At 42.6% G+C, this 27788-nt stretch overlaps 1 protein-coding gene across 1 annotated transcript in view; it reads left to right on the top strand.

Moving 5' to 3' along the window:
- Nucleotides 1–27788, top strand: part of LOC124271425 (BCAS3 microtubule associated cell migration factor-like) — a 93736-nt gene that overhangs the window by 12477 nt on the left and 53471 nt on the right. Inside the window, exons 5-16 of the mRNA XM_046706578.1 lie at nt 3883–3964; nt 7374–7437; nt 8761–8871; nt 9366–9442; nt 11226–11269; nt 16656–16739; nt 19331–19498; nt 19772–20000; nt 20106–20119; nt 20290–20383; nt 20858–21001; nt 21788–22072. Coding sequence (XP_046562534.1) covers nt 3883–3964; nt 7374–7437; nt 8761–8871; nt 9366–9442; nt 11226–11269; nt 16656–16739; nt 19331–19498; nt 19772–20000; nt 20106–20119; nt 20290–20383; nt 20858–21001; nt 21788–22072 — 1396 coding nt within the window. The remainder of the gene's footprint in view (nt 1–3882; nt 3965–7373; nt 7438–8760; nt 8872–9365; nt 9443–11225; nt 11270–16655; nt 16740–19330; nt 19499–19771; nt 20001–20105; nt 20120–20289; nt 20384–20857; nt 21002–21787; nt 22073–27788) is intronic.

Here is a 27788-nt window from a genome sequence, read left to right as displayed (position 1 = left end):
TCTCAGGGGCATCGACTTGACCCTTATATAGGCGACTGTCTCATGAACCACCCTCGACCCTCAGTTGCTTCCGCAAACAGATGCACTTTGCCATTCATCTCTTGCAGCAACTGGGATGGATTATCAACATAGACAAATCCCACCTGGAGCCGTCCAGGAACTGACGTTTATAGGAGGCCTCTTCCTGACACATTGCGACCTTGTCAGGATTCCGCTAGATCGCTGGAGAAAGATTGTCAGTTTAAGCCAACCGAGGTCTATCCCAGCCGCTTCGTGCTCAGGGAGTGGCAGTCCCTCTTAGGTCTCCTCACCTCAGCCCAGGACTTGGCTCAGAGGTTAAACTTGATGCTTGGCCCGTTACAGCGCTTCCTGTTGCCTTACATCCAGGCGGACGACCTTCAGATGAGGTTCCTTTTGCCCCTGCATCTCCACGCTTACCTCCGTTGGTGGACTGTCGAGTCGAACGTCTGCGCAGGAGTCTCCTTGACAGAGTTTGTTCACGATCACGAACTGTTAAGTAGATCGCGTCTCTTCAAGGTTGGGGTGCTCACCTCAGCGACCAGACCACCTCGGGCTGTGGTCAGGCACCGAGCTAGGATGGCACATCAACAACTTGGAGCTGCAAGCAGTCATTTTAGCGGTTCGACACTGGGTGCCTCTGTTGCGGAACACCAGGCTCCTGATAGCGTCGGACAATTCCACGGTGGTGTGGTTGATTCACAATCAGGGAACGACCAGGTCCAAACAGTTGTTGGAGCAGACGTTCCAGCTGGCCAGTCTCCTGGACGACAATGGCATCAGCGCCAGAGCCCGACACATCCCAGGGTGCAAGAACGTTTTGGCAGGCGGCTCTCTCAAGGCCGGGCAAACCGTCTCCAACAGAGTGGATGCTACATCCAGAAGCGTTCAAACTTCTTTGTCACAGTCACGGCCGCCCTCTGATCGACCTGTTTGCGACTCGCTTCAACACACAGCTGCCGTTGTACGTGTCTCCGATTCCAGATCCAGCGGCATGGGCGGTCGACGCCATGTCCTTGTCGTGGGAGGGTCTGGACGTGTACGCCTTTCCACCACCAGTTCTGTTGCCAGCGGTAATAGCAAAGGTCAGCGGACAGAGAGCGATTAAGTCTGCTTTTGTCGTCGCCTTGGTGGCCAGCCAGAACCTGGTTCCAGATCTCGCCCCGTCTGCCGAAAGAAGTCCATAACAGTTACCAGACTGGCCTCACCTGCTCAGGCATCCCCACAGTCGACAGTGGCATCGATCCGACTTCGGTTTCATCTGTGCGGTTGGATCATCTGCAAAAGGCTGAAGGCCAAGGGCTTCTCCGCGGGTGTCGCCAAGGTTATTGCTTGTGCTCATCGAAGTCTCCACAAGATCACTCTATGATGATAAGTGGGTTTCTTTTGAGAAGTTTTGTGCACAGAAGTCCAAGGACCCGTTGAAGGCTTCTCCTCAGTTTATAGCAGAGTTCCTTCTCTTTCTTCGAAGTCCCGGCGTCTCAAAGGGCAACACTATAGGAACTTATTTATCGGCTCTTAACTCCGTTCTGGCGGTCAAGTCGCGACAAAAAAGATTTCCAAGGTGCCAGAACTCGCCGCCCGTCCTCAAAGCGTTTAAGCTGGAGGACCAGAAGGCAAAGCTCCGTCCTCCGGCTTGGGACCTAAGCGATGGATTCTTAGATCATCTGAGAGGTCCCCTTATGAGCCCTTGGACCGGCTTCTTTTGAGAACCTCTCCAGGAAGACAGCCTTTCTCTTGGCCCTGGCCACAGCAGCTAGGGTTAGTGAGATCCGCGCATTGGATGTCACCAGGGTGCGTTTTGAGCAGTCACGGCATGGTCTTGTTCATCTCGGACTGCTTTGGATTTCGTGGCCAGAACCAGCTGCGGGGACAACCCGGATAGGATCTTCTCCATCCCTCCTTTGTCTTCCATTCTAGGACCTCCACGGCGCTGAGGAACAGCTGCTTTGTCCCGTGAGGGCACTTAAGATTTATATTGCCAAGTCATCTTCTTCAGGAGGCAGTCTCAAGTAGAGACTGTTCATCCGTTGTCTTCTGTGGCCAAAGGTGAAGTTAATAAGAATCACGCTTGCGCTCTGGCTCCGATACTACCATCCTGACCGCCCTCACGATGCGCCAAGATCTGCCTCATCCTACAGCCAATAATCCGCGCCAGAGATTAGGGCTCTGGCATCCACCATGGCTCTCCACAGAAACTGCACCGTTCCAGCCATCATGGAGGGTTGTTTTTGGAAGTCCTCTACTGTCTTCGCTAGTCATTACCTGCATGGGATTTGGCGTCGAGGGGCGTGGAAGGTCTTCAATCGTTTGGTCCACTGGTGGTTGCTCAGCAACTCACCCGTCCTACCGCCCATTAGGTAACTACTTCTTCTTACCTTCTGGTCTTCAGGTTAACTTACACTTTGGGTGTATTTGTTTTCCTTAGGGTTGCCTTTAGTTACTATCTGTCTCCTGTTCCAGGCGCCTCCTCACGACAGTCTGGCGATTCAGTAGTTTCTTCTGGTTTTCCCTTGGCATGTTGGTTTTAAATGGGGCCGGTCCTCTGGAGCCCGACACCGCCGTCCTACTGTCGAATCCATATGCATAAGACCTATGGTAAGGTAAGTTAAAATTTATTAAAATCTAAATATTTTAGATATTTAAATGCTTACCTTACCATAGGGCGGTAACTCCCTCCCAACGCTGGATGCTCCTCCCCTCTCTGGGCTCTTCGGACCTGGTCAGTAAAAGTGATTTTGGATGGACCGCGCTTGCGCGGGAGGGGAGATCACGTCACTTCCGTTGCCTGTACACTCGTCGATACGAGGTGGCCGTTCTATAGAATGGCGAATCAACGACTGTCTGATCTCTTTAAGCGGAGCTTGAGGTAATATGCATAAGACCTATGGTAAGGTAAGTATTTAAATATCTAAAATATTTAGATTTTAATAATTCACTCTGACAGGATTACTTTTTATGAGTTCTGAGAAAACCTTCATGGGAGGTTGCATCAGGTGAACACTAAGTATACTCTGCTCGATCTTAATGACAGGTTTATTCATGGGCTCATGGGACAATTTCTTGACCACTTTTGTTCTGGAAATTTTGCAGAAATGAAATCGAAACTTACTGGACACAAATGTTCCTTCCAACATGCTCCATTTTCAGCTGTGACCAGACTGGTGACATGTGACTCTCTTCACATGACAGCATGACATTAAACATGCTCAGAAACAGAAAATTTGTGATTGCACGAAGGACATGGGAAATGGCCTGTCCTAATTTTGAAGTTTTTAGGTCTATTCTTATCAGTGAGTGAGGATGGGTTTACACTTCTTTAGCAATGTTCCAGCAATATCATGGCGAGGAACAACAGGAATGGGCTTCACACATTGTGTCAAGTCAAACCTGTGTATTCAGTGTAACAAGTGAACACTTTAACCACTAGCACCCCATTTCACTTACGACAAGAGAATATCAATTAGGTTTCACTGCTATTAAGGATATTATCAGATATATATTTTTTGAACCCATGGAGTCGAGAGTTAATACAATTTGCATCTATTAGCACTATCATCATCAAGACTGAGTCCAGGGTAGTTAATGTTAAGCACTATGGCACTAAGTTAATGTTACTATCTTATCTTGCTAAGAGAGCTTAAAAATCTAGGCCCAGTAGTGTGTCTGGTAAAGTCTTGCCTTCTGTCCATCTTGCTGCTACAGCCCAACAATGGTTTGGAAGTGAAGTGTTGCTTGGATAATAGGAATCTAGCTATAGGACTACAATTTTGCATGAGCAACTCTTTATCATGTTTAAACTCATAGAACATAGATCAAGGAGATTTGTTTGCTTGAATTTTATGGAGTTTTTTTCATCTTCAGAGCAATGGAGAGGCACAGGAAGTGGTGTCGCTCCGACAGGGACCAGTGAGGATACTACGGGTTTTACCAACACCTGAACCAGGTAATGAGTTATCTCCCTTTGTAGAGATGTTTTCCTTGTGCAATACCACATTTAAAGGAGAATCGAACGAAAACAAAACTTTGATATGTTGTAAAGGAAATTCTAAAAGTCACCTTCCGTGATTAAAATTGAACAAAAAGTTTGTAAAATAGCAATAAAACCACAAAAAACGTACTCGTATTTCCGCCTTTTGCGGAAACACCCGACAGTTAATGAGCAGAGGGGGTATCATGTGACATGACATCATATGTGCCTGTTGCTGATGTCTGTCTCTTTGATTTTACCTCACAACTTAACAGTGTCCACCGATTCTGAAGCAGTAAAAGGTGTTCCTGATGTCATTTCTGAAATGGATATTAGACTGTATCAATACGATCCGATTTTACATCTTGCAAGACAATCTTCCAGTGAAGATGAAGAAGAAGAATCCAGCGAAACGGAGGCACCGCTTGAGTTCAAAATAAATTAAAAAATGTACCATATCATTTAACAAGAATACTTTTTGACAGCAAAATGTGATACAGTTCCAACCAGCAAAACCACCCCTATAAGTATATGACCAGTCCCTAAGAATTATATTTTTTGAATGTGAGTGCAATTCCTTTTGTGTCAAATGGATGATTGTAGGGTGTCTAGGATTTAAAAACACAATAATTATGCTTCAGACGGGGGAAAATAGAAATTATCTGCTACAAAAATTACACTGGAGTTATTTTGTTGAAAAAGATTTAGGATCCTAGTTCTCATTAATAACGTAGCGAGTCTCCACACAAAATCCCAGCCTGGTCGAGCAGAGATAATATTCGCGAAGCAGATAAGTTCTTCCCCGAACACTGGTGAATTATAAAACACTAGTCAGGACAATGTATGTTTCCCCAGTGTTTGGTTTTGGAAATAGTTATGGTACTCGGTCATAGCCTTAGAATGGCATCTTGTCAGCCAATGTGAACACAGAACAACTTTCACGGCACACACTACTGACAAATAGCGAGTCTGATGCCGACATACGTAGTTGGAAAAAATGGAAAACAATGAAAGCAACAAGTACTGCATGATTTGCCGTTGTATTTGGCAATGATTCGGGTAGTCTGCAGCATTTAGGGCTCCAAACCGAAAAGAACGTCATAGCGAAACATTTTCAAGCTCATGTGAAATCTCTTACTGATTTTGATAATATATATCTCATGGGTACCAGTGGAACTGCCCCAGCTACAAAATGCCCCAGCAAATTTGGTCATTCATTCTAATTTGGTCAAATTTATTTAAGATAATTAAATATATGCCGTAAATGCATAGGTTTTGTCAAATTTGATATTATATTCTTCATATAAAAGTTTTTAAGAAGTAATATTTCTGATAAATGTTCCATCAGAAGAACAGAATATCAAAGTTGACAAAACTATGCATTTATGGCCTATATTTAATCATTTTAAATAAATTGGGGCATTTTAACTACCCCACTGGGGCAATTTGACCAAAACTCCGGGGCAATTTGACCAAATTTCCTGGGGCAATTTGCAGTGGGGCAATTCGACTGGCAATCGTACTTGATTTAATTTATGTTTAAAATACCTCTGACAGTAAGCTGTAACAGGGAATGATGGAGTATAAATGAATCTCGTGGGTAATTCTTCCTTCTTCAGCCTAGCTTTGGGATTTGTATGCCCCATGTGTGCTTGTCTCTTTCATATGCGTCCGACTCGGAATGATCGGAGCTTTTCTCCTGCCTAAGTCTGTCTCTTTACTTGGAAAACGGAAGAAATGGTGGCTTTCCATTGTTCAATGATTCCGTGCATCCCCAGGCAACAGAATACACCATCGTACCATTTACAAAACGACAGAAACAACACGATTTGTACTACTGTAGCGCTTGGTCTTTGGCAATATGGCGGATTTATAGAAACTGTTTTCGCAATTAAAACATAATTATACATAATTTTTAATTGAAAATTTTGGAATATGTTTCTAATGACTTTATCTTTCACCCAGCAAATTATTGCGATTCACTCGTATTCTCCTTTAAGTTTTGAAATTACTTTTAATGTGTGTGTAATGAATGTTAAGCCTATCTGTTAAACATTCAACCAGATTATTGTCTCACAGACATGAACATGTAATTATTGGCTTGTAGCAGCACAGTTTTGTTTTTGAAAATGTGTTCCTGATGTCGCTCTTAACTGTAATTAAACATGAAATACTAGTCACCATGGCAACCCTTTCAACAGTGATAAACTTCTAATACAGAATTACCTTGGATGTTACTTTGTGTCTGTACCATGTGTGTGGAGTTGTTCAAATTAGCAGGATTTTTACAAACAAAACAAAATATTTTGAAAGAAGTATCATCTTGGTTTCCCCCAATTTAAGGGACCGTTCATAATTAATGATGGGGTGTGTGATAATGATTTTAAGGGGGTCACCCATTTTGTTCTCGGGAGGTGGTTGTGGGGTCCTCAATTTTGTGCACGTGTACTTGGGAAGTAGGGGTGTGACCAGCAATTTTGCACATAAAAACGCTTAAAAATTAGGCGGGGGCATTGATTTTGTACATGACATGCAGGGAGAGTGACTTACTTTGGACATAAATTTTAGGGTGGTGGGGGTGGGCATTCTCATTGTACATGCTTCTCCATAAAAATCATCACAACCCCCACCCACCACCCCCCTTGCCATAAGTTATGATCGGTCCCTAAGCCTTCAATGTGGCACGGACAAGAAGATACTGACTGATATGTTTGATCTACCCATCTCCTCCTCAGTCGGCCTGTGTTGCACAGCTGAATAAGGGGGACCTCTTGATATTCTTAGTTTGGAATGAGGGATTGAGTTTCATAAAAAATGAAAGCTCTGAAAAGCTTATGTTGAAATGAAAATTGATAATGTTGAAAGAGTTCATTGAAAACATATTTAGACCCAGTAGGAAATCCTCCCCTATCTCCACTCCAGATAAGTCCTTACAATGATGGGGACCGCCTCCAAGGTGTAGTGGTTAGAGCGTCCCCCAGGAGAGAGGAAGGTTGCGGGTTTGATCCCCAGCCGCGTCATACCAAAAGACGTTAAAATATGGAACTTGTTGGTCCCTGCCTGGCTCTCGGCATTAATGGGTACAACAAGGACTGGTCGGCTCGGAGTCAGTATAATGTGTCTGAGTGGGGTATTAACGCCATACTGTGTCATGGTATCTCAGTGGGCTAGCACTATAAAACCAGCTTCAGTCTGGGCTAGTACAAGCAGCCGCACATACACATACACACGCATGCATGTCGTCATATGAGCGAAATATTCTCAAGCACGACGTTAAACCCAATGTCACCTCACCTCACCTCACAATGATGCATGTCATACGACAACTCTGTCAGAATAATAAGCACTTTGTTGTAAATGGTTCAAGATTTGAAATTTGTTGCAGTGTTTGCAGATATTGACTCCTTCGGTGGAAAGCGACCCCTGTTTGCCATGTGTGACTCCTCAAGGTACGTCCCATCACACGTGTGATCGCATCATGTACCATGTTTCAACTACACACATTCAAAGTTGTTGTGAGATGAATATTTCGCAAGACACTATACCAACATGCCCCAAACTAATTCTAATGTCAGAACCGTTTAGAGAATCCTGATTCCTGTTGAAGCTATGCATCCTATGCATGTTGTAAGTGGCGACTTCATGGACTGGGATGTTTCGGCCCATTGCTTGTTCAGTTACATGCTCACAAGATCCATCACTGGTTCAGGGCGGTGGGTTAGCCTAGTGGTTAAAGTGTTGGCTCATCACGCCGAAGACCCGGGTTCGATTCCCCACATAGGCACAATGTGTGAAGCGCCTTTCTTGTGTCCCCCGCCATGATATTGCTGAAATATTGCCAAAAGCGGCGTAAAACCAAACTCACTCACTCACTCCCATCTCTGGTTCGTCTACAGACATCATAGAATTACATGCTGTGTTAAACAAAACAAACAGTATATCAAAATGTCATCTACGACAATTAATAGATTCATGCAGTTCATCAGAAATTTTTAAGATATTGAGAAAAACAATCCTTTTGTCTGGTGATTATATCTCAGGAAAATATGCTTACTTATCAATAGATGAAAAACTGAAAATGTCATTCATGTTTATTATTTCCCTACATTTGTTATAAATGAGTTGGGGGACATTGGAGTATGGGGTTAACAGGTTAATCGGGCATCGGTACACCATAATCATAATAACATACCCTTCACAATACACCAGGGTCACACCAGAAATGAGCCTCATTCATTTAGTTCAGCCCTTTGGGGAATCAAACTTGGGTCCTTGCCATGTACACATGAAGATGCTGGTTAGAATTGGTCTTCAGCAACCCATGCTTGTTGTAAGAGGTGACTAGTGGGATCGGGTGGTCAGACTCGCTGACTTGGTTGACACATGTCATCGTATCCCACTTGTGTAGATAGATGCTCATGCTGTTGATCACTGGATTGTCTGGTCCAGACTTGATTATTTACAGACCACTGCTATGTAGCTGAAATATTGCTGAGAGCAGCGTTAACCAACCAACCAACCAACCAACCTTGTCATCGGTTCCCAATTGCGCAGATCGATGCTCATGCTGTTGATCATTGGATTGTCTGGTCCAGACTCGATTATTTACAGACCACTGCCATATAGCTGGAATATTGCTGAGTGCGGCGTAAAACTAAACTCACTTACTCACTCACTCCAACCTTGTCATGATGGATGACACTTTAATCACCATTCTGTCTGCTACCAATTATTTTGTACATCCATGTGGTGATAGTTGCATTGTGTTCCAGTGCTGGTCAGCCTTTCTGTAGTGTGAAGCTAGTCTCACTGAGATCGGGAGACGAGGTCCACCACATCTCCTTCAAGACACTGCCAGTCCTCAACATAGAGTGTAACAAAAGGTGAGTGACATCAGGTGACATGTGAGGACAACTCTCAGGCTATGTCTGGTAAGTGTGTTATACGCGGAGACTGAAGACAATTGACAGCATATCAGGATGCTGAGATGATGAAACAAAGGATGAGGTGAAGGAAATATAGCAGTATTTTATAAAGTGTATATGTTTTTGAGTACAGCATCCGGGTATAATTGTCCGACACATGACAGGATCCTTCAGCTGTGCTCGAACAGATGGAGCATTGCTATTCTGTTGGGTCAACTCGCATGTCATCGGTTCCCAACTGCGCAGATCGATGCTCATGCTGTTGATCACTTGATTGTCTGGTCCAGACTCGATTATTTACAGACTGCCCCCATGTAGCTGGAATATTGCTGAGTGCAGAATAAAACTAAACTCACTCACTCACTCACTAATGGGTCAACTGAATTTCATTTCGGTCTTATTTCCCTATTGTCCTATTTGTAATTTATTTTGTTATTCAACATATTCTCCAGGTTCCTTGTGGTTGTGTTTCAAGAGAAGCTGGCAGTGTATGAGACGTGTCAGTTCCGCGAGCTGTTCTGGGTGTCAGGTCAGTAGCTCATCACCAAGTTTATGTTCCATCACCTGATGACATTTAATACTGGCGATTATATTAGCAACATGTGTATAATAAAATTGTCAACATTTCTTTACTTAACATTGAACATGTTTTCAACTTTGCTGACAATCCTTTTATTTATGAGTTATATTTATTGGTAAGATTTGTAAACAGGTTGAATGGTTAATTCTAATTTCTGGGTTGTCACTTTTGTAAACAAACACCTGTTTTTTCCTTATCCTGACTCATGCTCTTTTTGCTTGTCTTCTTCTTCTTGCGAACATAGTGGAACACTTGTATCTCCCTAATTGAAGCTCCTTCAATTTAAAATCACTAATTAGTATTCACCACGAGTTACCTCCTTTCCACAAGCAAGCGGGGAGCGAGAGCCACCTCTACCCATGTGCCTCACTCTCTCCTTCTTAGCCCAGTGAGCTGGGCGTGAGGCGCCCTGTGTCTCCGACACACTATATCCTTTGATTATATTTAGTTAGTTACCTCGTTATAGACATCTATAGAGGTTTAGCTAGTATCCTTCAACGATTATATATTGATATTTAGTGGTTTTTCTACAGTTTATTCACGGGGCCCGTGTTTGTTTCAGTGGATTACGTTGATGAAAATTCTGTACTATTGCAGATTACGTTTTTATGCTGCTGCTGATCCACCTTTAATATGATGTGCGGCGGCCATGTTTATTATATTCACATTGCAGTTCGCGGTACTAATTTATCAATTCTACCTCTTTATTAATATTTACTTTGCGTTTGTACGCGCTTTGCAGATAGGTCGGCGTATGCAGAGTCTAGTATGACTGATACGGAACCCTAAGCCAGTCTACTGCTGTTGGCCGACTCCCCTCCGTGTGGTGTTCGCTAGAGTGGTGGAGAGGTGTGGGGCGTAGTCCGCCATCTCAAGAAGCATTCTGCTTCCCCAGACATCCCATCGTCGCAGCAGAAGACTAGAGGGTTTTCTACTACATCTCAACAACGAGACCGTTCCCATCCGAAGTTTGGGCCTGTATGATGATCAGCCGGTCATCATACGGATGTACATCAAAGATTGACCGATGTCGGCACAGATCAGCATGCAGCCTGATGTACCAAGCGCCAGATATCGCGATGATCGTCCTGAGGTCCCCATCATTACCAACACTCAGCGCCAGGCGTCGCACACCCAGGGCAGCGTCGACCTCTGAGGAAAATCAGCGAAGTCTACTAGGACTTTCTCAGCGAGAGATTGTTCCAGCCGATGACCTGGACCTCTCGATGATCAGCTGATCATCATCCCGGCGTCGCCACAAGAAGCGACCGGGGACAGCTACAACGACATCAGCAGAGATCACCATGCAGCCTGATGCCTCTACACTGATGTCGGACGATTTTCGGTGGACCCCTCCATTAACACGCCAGATAAAGCACCGGCGACCTGCGTCGCAGACCATCCCAGAAGACATGATCGCGACAAATTATGAACATCATGGAGGACCAATATCTCTTGCGGTAGCAGGGTCGAGCAACCAGCGAAGGCTCCAAGCGTGAACAACACCCAGAGGCACCCCGTCAGCGTAGCAGCCAGGGCGATGTCACCTTCGCGAAGGAAGTCACGGACCACCTTGGCGAAGGACCTAGATGTACAGCCTTAGAAGGCCTTGGCGAAGCGGAAAGGACCTAGATGTACAGCCTTGGAAGGGGAAAGAACCTAGATGTACAGCCTTGCGAAGGACTTAGCGAAGGCAGGATCGATCATCACCTTATCGCGGTTTCATCCCTAGATGTGGACTCGGACCATCAGACATCCGCGGAAGCCTTGGCGAAGGTCATATCGTCGTTCCCCGGACGGACGCAGAGGAAGCTTCAGCGAAGGCATCGCTTGAGACACCTGAATCAGATCATCATCATCTAGAAGGACATCGAGGGACTATACAAGAGCTTGGCGAAACTATCAGCGTTCCCCTCACAAGTCTCGAGAAGATCAACCCATAGACAAGTTGATCATCGATATCAAGTATAAGAACTACAATGCGTATATTGGTTCTGTTGAATCCATGGCGAGGCGTATGTTAAGCTGGCCTAAATAGATCTAGAGCGATCAATTAGACACTTATCACCAGACTTAAGTAACCACGACTTCTGAATATGATAAGATGATCCATGCGGCCATACTTAGGCAAGCGCCGCCGATCCACATCCTGTTAAACACAGAGGCTGTTCCGCGAAACAAAGCTCATATATATATTTATATATATATATATATATATACTAATCGGGCTTTGACTCGACACCTTAGCGATGGTCGCGAAGGCTAAAATAACTCAAGTCTACTTCACCCAGAAGATCTAGAAGGGATGCTTGAGAACTTAGCGAAGTCTCAGCGTTCACCGAGGAAGTCTCCTCAAAGGTTTCCATATACTAGCCACTTTCGTCATATATAGCTACTTTCGTCAGTCCGTTCAAGGCGTCGCATAAGTTGATTATCAACTGTATGCCAGATGCGATCTATAAGCCTCTCTGCGAAGATAATTGCTCAGGCTATTTACAACACAGAGCGTCGCTGTATTATTAGTCAGCGACATTTCATAGATCTTCACAGAAATCAACTATTCCGTTATAAATTGCTAATATACAATCCCGGACGGCGATCACGATTATCTACATGCGTGACCATTACGCATATCTGCGAACAATTCAATATCGAAATTGAACAGCAGCCTTGTTACAGCGAGTATAACTCTTAATCGTCAAAGTTTCTGAGAAGAAATATGTACAACAAGTTCAACGTTAATTCTACAATTATGGCGATACATTCATGTATACAGTCTACAAGCTCACAACTTGCAAGTTGTTTATACCCTTATATATAAGGAAGTCGAATTATATTCAAAACTGAAATTACTTTCCGACAACCAGGAAAATAACCTACCCAGCATAAAATTACAGGCGAGATATTTGGCGGAGGTTTCAGCGGTTACCATTAACCCTCGAAACCGTGGTCACTTTCGGATAACCGGGGAAGCTACGGTGAAGACCGGCGTTTATGCTAATATCAACGGCGACAAGAATTTATTCAAGGTGGGTTTTCCCGCTACACGGTGACATCACAGGCGGGTATTATACAGAATCAAAATGCCTTGTTCTGATTGGACCCTTGAGGGACAGCGACCTACACAGAGGTCGATCTCTATTCACAGTTCAAGACTTACGTCACAAGTGACAACTATATATCAGTGAGCGAGCAAGCCTCATTACAGTCCAGTTAACCTGAACATTCATGATTAGACTGCCTTTCTTCAAGATAGAGACCTCCCCTGTCAAGTTAAGGCGAGGGATGCGGCAGTCAAGCGATTTTACATAAAGTTCAGCGAGGACAGACACACCTGGTTGTGCACCTACATCGTCAAAGGACTTAGCGGCGAATTACCTGAGCGAAGATACAAGTGGATCTAAATCCACAGCGTTTCAGACTACAGCTGAATTTCATCAAGCGACTAACACAACTAGATGGTTAGTAAACCTACTAAACTTCTGTTTGGAGAATAAGCGGAAATTTCAGCCCAACCTGGGGATATGAATATAGTGCTCCAACACCTCACAAGTGAGGTTTATGAACAACGCCTGGATGACATACTTGGACCCCATGATACGATGATTCTATCAAGATGGCCAGCAAGAGCACTGTAAATTTATCTCCACCAAACCAAACAGGAGTAAAAATGCAACAGATTATTTCCTCTATCATCAACTTACGCATGAGAGAAGTCTCATGTACTATATCTCCATTTGGATCAGAACTGTCATACTACGTGCATATCTTGGATGGACCTATTCCGACCCTCCATGAGCTTAATACTCATGATATTATAAGCTAACTTCTACAATTGTTCCACACAAATGTGATTGAAATATTGGAGGGTTTATTTCTGGAGATCCGATATGGTGGTTGCAAACCATTATCTGAGAGATATCACCACGAGGGCGTCTCAGGTATACACCAATTCGATCCCATGGTCCTCGCACAACAGCTGACAGTTCCTCGGAGAAGATAAGTCAATCTAACAGATTTTTACTTATCTTATAACAATACTAAATAGCTTCATGCTATATATAATTTACTTAAGTTCCTTTTATCATCACAGTACTATGATTATTACATCATACAATATATAAGTTAACAACTCTACAGAGTTTGTTATTATATATATTTACCTTAAGTTATTCATATCTTAAGAGTAATATTATGGTTACATGATAAATGCATCAGCTAACAAACTCTACAGAGTTTTTGGCTATTTTATACATAGCTTAAGTTAATTAAGCTAACAAACTCTCTGAGTTTTACTATTATATAGGTAACTTAAGCTAATTATACCTTAAGCATAGTACTATACTCATATTATTAAAATATATTGGCTAACAAACTCTAAGGAGTTTTGCTATTATATAGGTAGCTTAAGCTTATTCATATCTTAAGCTTAGTACTATGTTTATATCATATAAGTAGATTAGCTAACAAACTCTAAAGAGTTTTTGCTATTTGGCTTAAGTATCATCATATTTCTAAGCAATATGGTTATATTATAACATGTATTAGCTAACAAACTCTACAGAGTTTTAGCTATTATATATGTAACTTAAAGCTTATTCATATCTTAAAGCGCAGTACTATGTTTATATCATATAGGTATATTAGCTATCAAAACTCTAAAGAGGGTTTTGCTATTATATATTTAAACTTAAGTTTCATCATATTTTAAGCTTTATAGTTACATTATAACATGTATTAGCTAACAAACTCTCTGGAGTTCTTGCTATTATATATGTAGCTTAAGTTTTCCTTCATAAGCTCAATACTAGGTTTATATCATAGCTAACAAACTCTAAAGGGTTGTTTTAAGCTATTATACAATTAGCTTAAGTTTTCATCATATCTTAAGCAGTATGGTTACATTATAAAGGTATTAGCTAACAAAACTTCGTGAGTTTTGTTATTATATATATATAGCTTAAGTTTCATCATAACTTAAGCTCAGTACTATAAGCTTAGTACTATGGTTACACTATAAACATATTAGCTAATAAACTCTACAGAGTTTTTGGCTATTATATATGTAGCTTAAGTTAATAATATCTTAAGCACAATACTATACTCATATTGTAAAATATATTAGCTAACAAACTCTCTGAGGAGTTCTGCTATTATATATGTTGCTTAAGTTCATTATATCTTAAGCACACTACTATACTCATATTGTAAAATATATTAGCTAACAAACTCTCACGGGTTTTGCTATTATATATGTAGCTTAAGTTAATTATATCTTAAGCACACTACTATACTCATATTGTAAAATATATTAGCTAACAAAACCCTACAGAGTTTTGCTATATATATGTAGCTTAAGTTAATTATATCTTAAGCTCAGTACTATACTAATATTATAAATATATATTAGCTAACAAACTCTACAGAGTTTGGCTATTATATATGTAGCTTAAGTTAATTATAGCTTAAGCACAGTACTATACTCATATTATAAAAATATATTAGCTAACAAACTCTACAGAGTTTGGCTATTATATATGTAGCTTAAGTTAATTATAGCTTAAGCACAGTACTATACTCATATTATAAAAATATATTAGCTAACAAACTCTACAGAGTTTTGCTATTATATATGTAGCTAAAGCTTATTCATATCTTAAGCTCAGCATTATATCTATATCATATAAGTATATTAACTAACAAACTCTAAAGAGTTTGCTATTATATAATTAGCTTAAGTTTAATCATATCTTAAGCTTAGTACTATGTTATATCTTAAAGTATTTTAGCTAACAAACTCTAAGGAGTTTATACTAGCATATTAACAAGCTTAAGTCTATTAGTCTTAAGCATTGTATTAATGTTATATATACTTTATCATAATAAGTACATGGTAATAACCTTTTATATGGCAGCTGATAAGTTAGCAGCAGGAATTCATCAATTCAGTGCCTTTATGAAGTTCCCATAGGGTTATTACAATCATCACAGTTCAAATCACTAATTATTAAAAATCCAAAGTATTAGATATTCCCACCTCCGTTCCATTAGGATGCTACAAACAAAAGAGCATGAGTCAGGATAAGGAAAAATATGTAAATTTTTGGAGTAAAATTGATATTTTATACTTATCCTGACTCATGAGGTCAGCCCTCCCATCCTCCCCAAATAACACTTTGGATTTCCCTGTAAATTCAAATGTTGGGCTCAGTATATGAGGAGAGAGTGAGGCACATGGGTAGAGGTGGCCCCTGGTTCAGCTTGTGGAAAGGAGGTAACTTCGTGGTGAATACTAATTAGTGATTTTAAATTGAAGGGAGCTTCAATTAGGGAGATACAAGTGTTCCACTATGTTAGCAAGAAGAAGAAGACAAGCAAAAGAGCATGAGTCAGGATAAGTATAAAATATCAATTTTACTCCAAAAATTACATTTGTGGTGCAGTGAGGTAATCTAGTGGTTAAAGTGTTTGCTCATCACGTCAAAGACCCGGGTTTCGATTCTCCACATGGGTACAATGTTTGAAGCCCATTTTTGGTGTCCCATAATATTGCTGGAATATTGCTAAAAGCGGCGGAAAAAATCTAACCTCACTTATACACTCACTCACTCACAAATTACCTGCCATTGACTTCTATTTGTCAATTTGATTGGCTACACCACTTGGTCCAACATACCTATCAGAGTGTGAGTCAGTGGCAGGTTGTGATCAAATTTGCATGGAATTCAATATTGGAAATACTGACACAAGTGCAAGGAAAGCCTTCAAAAATCTTTTTGATTGAAAGTATGATGGTAGTTAATGTGTCCTCAATATCTCCTAATGTCACATTTCAGTAGACCTACATTAATTCCTGTATCCCTTTAGTGGTTTTCTCGATCTCAGATTACCCACCCTTTATTGTCAGTATCATTAGCAACCAATCATTGTCAAGATAAGAGAAAGCAAATCTAATTTGCAACTGACAATTTTCTTTGACATAAACTAAAGACATTTCCACCCAAGGGTGTTTGTATACTGGAATATTCATTCAGGTATTGTATTTTTGAAACAGAATTGAAAACACAATAAAATGTTGAAATAATAACAAGGCATCATGTTCTAGTCAGAATTTGTTGTTTGGAAATTCTAATGGTGAATTTGTTTGTGCTCTTGACTTCAGCTGGTGTCGATGCACCAGTCGTGTGGTGGGATGTCAGGAGACGGAGCCCAGTCTTACGCTGCCACAGTCATCAGTGCAGCCAAGGTGAGATGATGTCCCTGAAACCAGATCCACAGTGTTGTGGAGGAGAGTGAAATGTCATAGCAAATGATGTTAAAAGATGGTACTTTTTGTTACCTTGTCTTATTCAGCATTCGGGGATAGAACAAGGACTGGCTGTCATGGAGAAGTATTACTGTGTTTCACTGGGGTTTCCATGTTGAGCTTAAGCATGGTATCATGGTATGTTACGGCAGTTGAGCACTGTTCTGGCGAACTCTAATATAACCTCTCGGTCCCGTCAAAATCCTTCATAAATTATTATTATTCAAGCTCTTTTAACTCGATACGGATGTCTTAATATTTTGGATATCTCGATATTATACAATTATTGACTTCAGTTCAGTTGATCCAATGATTTATCGACCTTGGGCGTGTGATATTCACCTCGGCAGGATCAACTGAACTGAAGTCAATAATTGTTTTATTATATCACAAAAGTACTGAATACCTTGAATACACAGTCATGAATCTTCGTGGTGTCGTGTCATCTGCCATTTGATACAGAGGGGATGTAACTCTAAACCAACACAGTCACAGGGACGAAGCGATGTCTATCTCTTCCTTATCTAGCGTGATGCACGCAGTGCGGAGTTCACAGCTGGAATATCCCAAATCTATTTTTAGCCACGGGAGGTGCTTGGATTGGTATATCGACCTCTCGCAACGTGGCAAGGTTGACATCGCTTAGCGTCAAAGCTGTCATGTGACCCAGTGGGCCAATCAGAAGGGCGGAAATCTATCCGTCATATAATAAAATTTCATGGTCTCAACAATCAAAATTACCCTTTTAACTCGATAGTTGCAAAGAGACTCGATATTCACCTACCTTTCATGGGCAAGCATCCCTCTGAACTGAGGTTGTTTCCACACGTTTACACACGGTGCGGCATGAATCAAAGGGAATGCGGTAGAGTAAACTGATTAGGGCTATTTGACTTGAAGGTGTCGCTTGTTGGGGGGTATTAAAATCCGTGCGTGCGCCCGTGCACATTTATTTTTTCCGGAGCATAACTTTTAAACCGTTCAATATTTCTTCACCAAACTTGGTATATAGATAGATCTGGTGGTCTACTGGTGCATTTTGGTAGTTTTGGATTTCTGAATAAAATATTTTTTGCGTTTCCATGGCAACAAGTTTGAATTAGACTGAAATTGGTGGTAGTACTCTTTTCCGGAGCAGAACTCTTAAACCATTTAATGTTTCTTCGACAAACTTGGCACATAGATAGATCTGGTGGTGAACTGGTGCCTTTTGGTAGTGTTGGATTTATGAATAAAATATTTTTGGCGTTTTCATGGCAACAAGTTTGACAGACTGAAATTGGTGGCAGTGCTCTTTTCCGGAGCAGAACTCTAAAACCGTTAAATGTTTCTTCACCAGACTTGGCACATAGATAGGTTTGGGGGTGAACTGGTGCCTTTTGGTAGTGTTGGATTTCTGAATAAAATATTTTTGGCGTTTCCATGGCAACAAGTTTGACTTAGACTGAAATTGGTAGTAGTGCTCTTGTCCGGAACAGAACTTAAAAACTGTACACTGTTTCATCACCAGATTTCATACATAGGTAGGTCTAGTGGTGAACTGGGGCCTTTTGGTAGTTTTGGATTTCTGGATAAAAACGTTTTGTGTGTGTTTCCATGGCAACAATTTTGGCTTCAACTGAATTTGGTGGTAGTGTTCCTTTCTGGAGCAGAACCTTTCAGTACTCTCCTTCCACTTAGCTATATATACACACCAAAACATTTGACATAATCATAACTCGTAGACATATTCATGAAGAATATTTTGCCATTGCGGGGGATATTGATGACTTTGTCTTCTTGTTTGATATTTAATTAGGATTGATTAAGAAGAAATTAATTAGGAAGTACTCTCTGTTACGACTAAACACTACTGATAACGGATTATAGTTTTGAATCAAAACATACTGAGAATCCAGTGAGAGTTTTGTTTAATCAAGTGACTAGCATGTGATTGTTGAGTTGTTTCTAAAGAGTTTGGCGTTCCACAGAACACATTTTCCACATGGATAAAGAATTCTGATAAAATCAAAGAAGCATTTGAGAGCTCATCCTTCTACCCAGCTAGAAAACGTATGCCCACAGCTAAGTTTGCTGATGTAGGCGAGGCAGTATTGAAATGGATTAAAACAGTTAGGGATAACAACATTAATGTACCAAGGCATATGATTGTGGTTAAGGCAGAATAATAAATAGAAATAAATGTATAAATAAATATACATGAAATCTACTTTTTGTTTTGTTTTCTTTCATAGTGATATGTGATGATATACCTGGTTGGATGTCTCGAAGTTCGGATAACTCGATATTTTTTCTTAGTCCCATGAATATCGAGACAACGGTGCTCGACTGTATATGGTTGCTTATACAGTTATTACTATTATCATTTTTATCCGTTTTATTTGACATGGTCGAATGATAGTTCTTATGAAATATTGACCACCTTTTTTCATGACCATGATAATCTTAAGAGATCTCTCAGAATTGAGATATAAACCAGAATCATGTCAGGTCTCGACAAATTGTTCAGCTAAGTTTCTGTCCTGTACCAGGGAGCGTTCAAGGGCCTGACGATGTTTGGGGAAGCCATGATGAGCAGCGTGACCGGCAACAAGACTGCACCGAGTGCCAAGAAAGGGGAGACAACTTCCCAAGTTGACAACAACTACAGGCCGGGGATTGTGTCCGTCATTGACATGCAGACTGTAACAGGCAGCCATGTGAGTGGAATCACCTAGATATCAGAAGCATTCACCTCGCCTGCTATTTTGTTTTCCTGGATAATTCAAATATATCAATAAATATTTTCTTTAAAAATTTGGTGTATGGTCCGTAATTGATTTCAATAATATTGGTTTATATTGAGTATGTATGATAAAGTTGAGCCTAAAATGTACTCTACATGTTCTAAATGGGTAGCGAGATGTCATTTGTGACAAATATTGATGAATTTTCAACCAGGAAATGACAACTCACATATTCTCTTCTTTCAGTTCCATGTGAACGATGATCAAGACTGTGATGGTCTGATTGCACACTTCCATGCACATGCTAACGAGCCGGTTGCTGCTATGGGCTTTGATCAAAGCGGGACACTGCTCCTGACTGCTTGTAAACTGGGACACAACTTTCATATCTTCCGCCTGATGGCCCACCCCTGTAGCTCCTCACTTGGGGCAGTTCATCATCTGTATACACTACACAGAGGATACCACAGCAAAGGTAGGTCTTTGAATGTTGGTACTATTCACATACTGCACCTGATGGCCCACCCCTGTAGCTCCTCACTTGGGGCAGTTCATCATCTGTATACACTACACAGAGGAGATACCACAGCAAAGGTAGGTCTTTGAATGTTGGTACTATTCACATACTGCACCTGATGGTTGGTACTATTCACATACTGCACCTGATGGCCAACCCCTGTAGCTCCTCACTAACACTGGAATATATTCACTTGTTGAGAGGACTTTTGATAATAATGTTATTTTTTATCTGTTGTGGTTTTCAGGTCATTGACATCACCTTCACCCTTGACACTCGCTGGGTTGCCGTGACAACACATAGGGGAACAACCCATGTGTTCCCTATCACCCCATATGGAGGTAAGGGAACACTCCATTGCTAGTCAGAATATCTATCCATATTATATCCTCATCTTGATTTACCCTGTCTTTTTTCTTTCTAGTTGTGTCCCTTGTCACAGTTATACCCTATATTTTTTGTTTTATCCATTTCTTATTTTGCACTTTAATTATTTGGAAGTTTATAGGGCGGTGGGGTGGCATAGTGGTTGAAGCGTTTGCTTGTTGTGCCGAAGACCTGGGGTCGATTCCACACATGGGTACAATGTGTGAAGCCCATTTATGGTGTCCCACGTTGTGATATTGCTAGAATATTGCTAACAGTGTTGTAAAACCCGACTCACTCACATAATTTACAATTTAACCAACCTACAATTTTTTAGGTAAATATCAAAACCAGCACTAATTGGACTTGAGCTGCCATTTTCAAACCGACATAATCCATAGTTACGTGGTTACCCTGCTGACTCCCACTGACCGTGTGTATTGTTACAGGTGCTGTGAGCATGAGAACCCACTGCAGCCCTCGAGTGGTCAACAGGATGAGCCGCTTTCACAAGAGTGCTGGTCTGGATGAGATTGACCATGCCTCCCCCGGACGTCGAAGTCCGGTGTTGTCTGGCAGCCCTGGCTCGTCAGGTACATGATGAAGTCACAGTAGAAGAATGTGGCGGTTGTATAATGGAATTTAGTCACTTTGATGATTTGACTTTTAGTTGTTGATTCTCAGCTTCAATGATTCTTATTGGTGATAGACTGAAATAGGGATTTGTAAGATGCCTCCACCCTGCTGTGTGAGCTGCCTGTTGAACACAGGAACATGCCAGTTAGCAGCGTTATGGAGAAGTTACAGTTTGACCTTATGTAAAAAATATAAGGAATTAAGGGTGATTGATAGGGGTGACTATTGCGATAGCGATAGTCTATTGTGACCAACTATTGCAATAGTTTTTTTTCTCCTTGAAGTTGTCTCATTTGAAGTCATTTCTCAATTGAATGTATAGTTTATATGAAATAAAAAGAAGCTGAAGTAGTTTCAGTCTCTTTCAATAACGGACAAGAAACTTAAAGCCCAATATTAGGCACTGGTTTATTTTATTTCCCTGTTAATGATCCTTTGCATTTTTAGTGTTGGCCCCACCTTAGAACAGGTCCTGGGTAATGGGTGCTTGTCGTAGGTGATTAAATTGGATCAGGTGATAAAGCTAAGTGTTAAAGTTTGTTGGTGTCTCATTATATGGCAAGCTAACTGTGTCTGGTTATTGTCCAATAGATCATGAGATGGATCATCTGGTTGAGACTTGATGGTTTAAAGGCTGCTGTTATATAGCTGGAATATTGCTGAATGCTACATTAAACAACAAGCATGCTGAGATATGTATATCAGGAGTTGCTCTTCTTGACATGGAACTTTCTAACTTGCAGGGATTCCAGACCAGTACCCAACCCTGATCCGACACAACGCCCTGAACAACAACATGGGTAACCCCCGCCTACCCCCCTACCCCCACCCCACAACCATCTACCCTCTGGCGCAGCTCAAACAACAGCTCAGCCTGCCAGGGATCGGTCCTGGCGTGGGGACAGGGGGCAGGCAGCAGAGCCCCACCCATGCCACCAGTAGTGACAGCATGTTCAGTGTGGCCGCTTTCTTTGCTGTACCCAGGGTCTCATCCATTGGGACACAGAATCTCACTGTGGAGAGGAGAGGTGAGTGGTCTTTAAATAAGGATCAGTCAAGTGTTTTCTGTGTTGTTTTTCCCAGTACAAGCCCCTTACAAAGTCTTCTTACAAATTCCAACATGGGTACAATGTGTGAGGCCCATTTCTAGTGTCCCCTGCTTTGATATTGCTGGAATATTGCTAAAAGTGGCATAAAACTAAACCCACTCGCTCCTTCCCTCACTCCCTCACTTCCCTCCTCACTCACTCTTTCACTCACTCACTCACTATTGTCCTATCCAAACAACTCAAATGATACTATATTTAGCAATGTGCAGCGACAAATACATTTTCATTTCATTTGACATACCCAGGTTAATTGGTTACAAAATTGTGTAAGCCTTCATCTAGATGGTCAACATGTCATGCGTTTTGTCACATATGCTGTGTGTCTCATCGAGTCTGAAAGCCATATTTTCATGGGTAGTGAAACAACAATGGAAAATATGTTTTTAAGCCTTCACTAGATGGGAGACACATTATATTTGACAAAATACATGAAATAAACTATTTGGTTGACTGAGAGAATAGTTGTCAGCAGGTGAACCAAGGGAGACAACTTCCAAGAGTGGTAGCTCTGGACAAAAGTAGTTCCGTCATCCCTGGCCCATAAAAATACTGGTTATTTTTCCTTATCCTGACTCATGCTAATTATGCTTGTCTCCTTCCTCTTGCGAATGATAGTGGAAGACTTGAAATCCCTTGAAGTTCCCTTTAAAAAAGTGGACGTAAAATCACTCACCCAGAGTAGCGTCCCTTCCTCCCTTTGGCGCCCTTTTGGTCACCTGACCGACCATGCCTTGTCACTCTCTCCTTCTTCGCCCTTGAGAACGGTTGTGAGAGCACCTGGGTCCCTATACGGCACATATCCTTTTATATTTTCGGACCTTGCATCAAAATTATTGCTGTCTACGGTTTTTAGGATTATATTCTACATTATGGTTTGGAATTTGATCTAACTTTTCCGTTGTTTGACTTGTGTTTTCATTGTGCTTACATTTGATGAAAACCTGTATTCGTTGTAGGTACCGAGTGTCTGCGGCTGACCCTCATTTATTATGTCCTAATTGCACTATTTCATGTTCTTTCAGCTCTCGCTGTAAGTTTTGTGTAAATTTAACCTCTGTTGAATTTACTAATTACCTTTTTTCCATCCATACACGTGCTAAGGACTGGGTACGTAGGTATTCACAAGTCATGTCTAAATCAAGTGATTGCGCTGATAACAGTGTGTTAACCACTGCTGCAGACATTCATAATTCCAGTGAATTGCCAAACGTTTCTCGGGAGCAGGTCGCTGTACCAGTGGTGAACGCCGCAGGCCATAAGAGATCATCGTCTACTGAGCTGACCTCGTCGCAGATGAAGAAGGCTAAATCATCTTCTATGCAGAAGAGGAAGGCTACTACCTTGAAGACTTCATCGAAGTCTATGCTCAGCTCTCACAGAAGACGAGGTCTTTCTCAGCCGAGATTGTTCCTGCGGAAGAAGCAGACGTTTATGATGATCCACCCATCCTCATACCAGAAGTCTCCATCGTCAGTAAGAAGACGAAGCCTGCTTCTACAGCTACATCGACATTGTTATCAGCGCAGACATTGACAGAAGACCTTCTATCAACGCAGACATCGCATACCAGAAATAGCAGCAGCGTCAACTCTTCACAAGTGCAGCGAGCCTTAGATAACATCTCTTCAGTATCAGATGCATCATCGCTGCAGCAGTCTCTTCAGACAACGCAGAACTTCAACCCGGGACTGTTCATGCAACAGTTTACAGACCAAATGATGTCGATGATGGAACGTCGCTTCGCTCAGGAGAAGGCTGCTATGAAGACCTCTACAACGACTACTAGACTGAGTGAAGGTTCTACACTCTCTCCACCGCATCCGGATCAAGAGGGAAACCCGCGCGAAAGCTCACGGACACGACGATCTTCCCCATCTGAAGTGAGGAGTCTGGACACCGCTACCGTCAGTTCAGCCGTAGACGCTCCAGAGATTGCTGCTAAGAAGTCTCCACACAGGAAGAAATCGAGGCGGTCCCCTGAACCCCATAGATGTCGCATATATGAGTCTTCATCTCCATCGGACTCTGACGCCCATCGAGAACCTGCGTGAAGGCATTCCTACAGAGGGGAAGCTACGTCCAGAAACCCACCTTCACGAAGACCTAAAGAATCATCTCAAGACTCCAGAAAGGATACACGATCGCATCGGGATCGCTCGCCTGCGCGAAGCTCCTCATACAGATCATCTCATAGAGACTCAAGTCATCGTGGATCCTTAGAGCGAGAGATGTCCAAATCAGAGGAAGAAGATGAAGGCATATTCTCCGATACGGAAGTTAACTCCTGGATCGCCAATGGCTTTGACTTAGCATCACCTTCTAAGGACACAGATGAGGCGATTACCTACAAGATGTCTAACGATGATTTCGACACGTTCACCTTTCCACCGATCGACCCGATCTCTCAAGTATCAGACAACCTCAATGCAGCTTTTGATAAAGCCACCAAGTCTCAGAGTCAGCACATCCCGAAGTTCAATGCCAGGAAATTCCCTCTACATAGGATGGAACCCTTCCTGAAGGCTCCAGAGGTGGATGATGACTACAAGATTATCACCGACTCCCGTCAGAGAACTTACAAGATTGAGGATAAGAAGTTAGCGCAGCTGGATACAACCACCAGACGTACCTTCTTCGGATTAGCCAGATCTAGGGCTATCAACGAAACACTCATCTCGAAGTTCAAGAATTCCTCCGCCGAAGAAGACCAGATGATATACTCCGCTCTACTAATGCAGAAGAGGGATCATCAGTTTATGTCGGAACACTTAGCATCCACATCAGCGGGCCTGACTCTTCTGAGAAGACAAGGGTTATTGTCAGCATGCACTTGGAGTGAACACTTCACCAAGTCCTTATACAGAGCCCCATGGTCAGCATCTTACATCTTTGGAGGAGGAATTGAAGAAGTCGCCAGAGAAGTCTCTCATGACTCAAGGGAGGTTATGATGATTAAATCCATCGACACTTTGGCTAACGTGATTCGCCAACAAATCCAAGTTTGCAGGAGTCCAGAGAGCCAGAGAAAAGAAGTATTCCAGCATGAAAGGAGGAAAGGCTCCTTTCGTCGCCCAACCGGAGCTCCTAGAGGTAACCCCTGCGGAAGAGGTCGAGCACCTAGGGGTGCAAGAGCAATCAAGCGCTGAAGGCTAGGTTCGGAACGACTGGAGTTGACCACCCCCAGCCGTTCCTGTACAACCTTCGACAGTGGGTGGACGTTTTCAACGATACTGGGAAAATTGGGGAATTCTACAAGACGACTATGTGTCCCAGATACTACGCAGAGGGTACAAGATACAGTTAGAAGCCACCCCGCCGCTCACAAGCAACCCGATGGCCTTCAACTATGCAGCCGACCAGGTAGAGAAACTGGACGACGCTATCAAGACCCTGCTCGACAAAGAGGCAGTAGAAGAGATAGATCAAGATCTCATCACGCCCGGGTTCTACTCCCAAATTTTCCTGGTACCGAAAAGAATTCCAAGGAGAAATTTCGGCTCATCTACAACATGAGGAAGTTCAACCGGGAGTATCTACGCAGACCAGCAAAATTTAAGATGATACATCTTCCTCAGCTCTGACATCTCGTTCGTTCAGCAGACTACCTCGCCAGCAGAGATCTGCAAGATGCGTACCTCCACATCCCGATACAGCCACACCCAAGGAAATACCTACGATTCCTGTTCAACAGACATCACTTGCAGTGGAAGGTTCTACCATTTGGAATATCGTCGGCCCCTGGTTGTTTACTCGTGTGACCAAGCCCATCGTCACATATTTACATCGTCGAGGTCTACGCAGTGCTTTCTACCTGGACGACAGGATTCAAGCTCATCAAGATCCCAGTCAACTCAGACTGCAACTAGTTTTCACCTTCAGGCTGCTCACTCAACTAGGATGGCTAGTAAATCTCCTCAAGTTGGAACTGGAGCCGAAACAAGATCTGCAATTTCTAGGAATTCGACTCATCAGACCAGTGAATCGCATAGTCGTTCCAGAGGATCGTTGGGTCAAGATACAACAGATGATATCTCAAGCAATGCTCTCTCCGTTGACACAACGTGCTTGGCAAAGCATGCTCGGTCTACTCACCTTAGCTCAAGACATGACTCGCAGAGGGAGACTACAGTTGGGGCCACTACAAGTATTTGTGAACGCCCACCTAGACAGCCTAGTTCATCAGCCCAGCCCAGCCTAGTTCAGACAGCCCAGTTCATCAAACAGGCTATAGGTTCCCCACTAATAGACCTGTTTGCAACAAAGTGCAACAAACAGCTACCAACATTCGTCTCACCGATTCAAGATCCTCAGGCATGGGCAACAGATGCTCTAAGCATCTCATGGGAAGGACTAAATGCTTACGCGTTTCCACCTCCTGCACTGCTACCACAAATACTACAGAAAATCTAGCAGACGACTAAGTTGCAACTGATTTTCGTCGCGCCGCCCTATTGGCCAGCGAGGGTATGGTTTCCTGTCCTCATACAAGACCTCGGAAGTCCACCCCTGAAACTACCAGAGTGGTCGAACCTACTCGTCCATCCACACACCAAGCAAGCTCACGGGAACCCGACACTGTTCCAGTTACACTTGTGGAGCGTATTAAAGCTTGCCTGAAGACCAGAGGGTACTCCGCCAGAGCAGCTAAAGCAGTTACACTAGCTCTATGCAGATCAACTCGCAACCTGTACGACACAAGTGGCAGAAATTTGAACAGTATGCAAAGAGGAAAGGCTTTACAGTGGTGAAAGCAACACATCCCCATGAAAACGGGTATCAAACTGACCAAAGTACCAGAGATTCCGGCACTACTACGCTCGTTCAAGTTGGAAGACCAACAAAAGAAATTTAAGGCTCCTTCCTGGGATCTCAACATAGTGCTACAACATCTCACCAGTGATGCCTACGAGCCTCTAGAACGGACATCCTTTGAGCTAGTAACTCAGAAAACGCTGTTCCTGATCGCCCTAGCAACAGCTGCACGGATGTCAGAAATACATGCTCTGGACTTGAAACAAGACATCATACATCTTGGACTGAGATGGGATTTTATTGCCAAGAACCAACTGCTCGGTCAGCCTGACAGACAGTTCCACATCCCAGCACTATCTACAGTCCTTGGGCCACAGGATACGCAGGATCTATCCTTATGCCCACTCAGAGCACTTGAAGTCTACCTACAGAGAACTAAAACAAGGAGACGAAAATTCAAGCGCCTATTCATCCCCTTATCCACTGAGACGGAAGTCTCTAGGACAACGATATCGATCTGGATGAGAGCCGTTATACTAAGGGCCTATAAAGCAGCAGGACTTGAGCTCCATGAGCCTCCAACCCACACGAAGTCAGAGCCCTGGCGTCAACACTTGCTCTGCATGGAAACTGCTCGATTACAACTATAATGGAGGGCTGCTTTTGGAGATCGAACACAGTGTTTGCCAACCACTACCTCAGAGACATTGCCACCGAAGACGTCTCAGGCATTCACCAGTTTGGGCCACTTGTTGTAGCACAACTAACGGTTCCACCGTAAATCTCACCCCTTTCATCACGTGACTTGTGAAAACCAACGCTCTGGAAAGCAATGGCTATAAGTCCATGCACACGTCTAGGACACACTATCATGAGTGATAGA

This window comes from Haliotis rubra, unplaced genomic scaffold (genome assembly GCF_003918875.1).
Source record: "Haliotis rubra isolate DU_JTF1 unplaced genomic scaffold, ASM391887v1 Scf160, whole genome shotgun sequence".
Lineage (NCBI taxonomy): Eukaryota > Metazoa > Mollusca > Gastropoda > Lepetellida > Haliotidae > Haliotis > Haliotis rubra.
The sequence above is the reverse complement of the archived record's forward strand: the minus strand, read 5'-3'. Positions and strand labels throughout refer to the sequence as shown.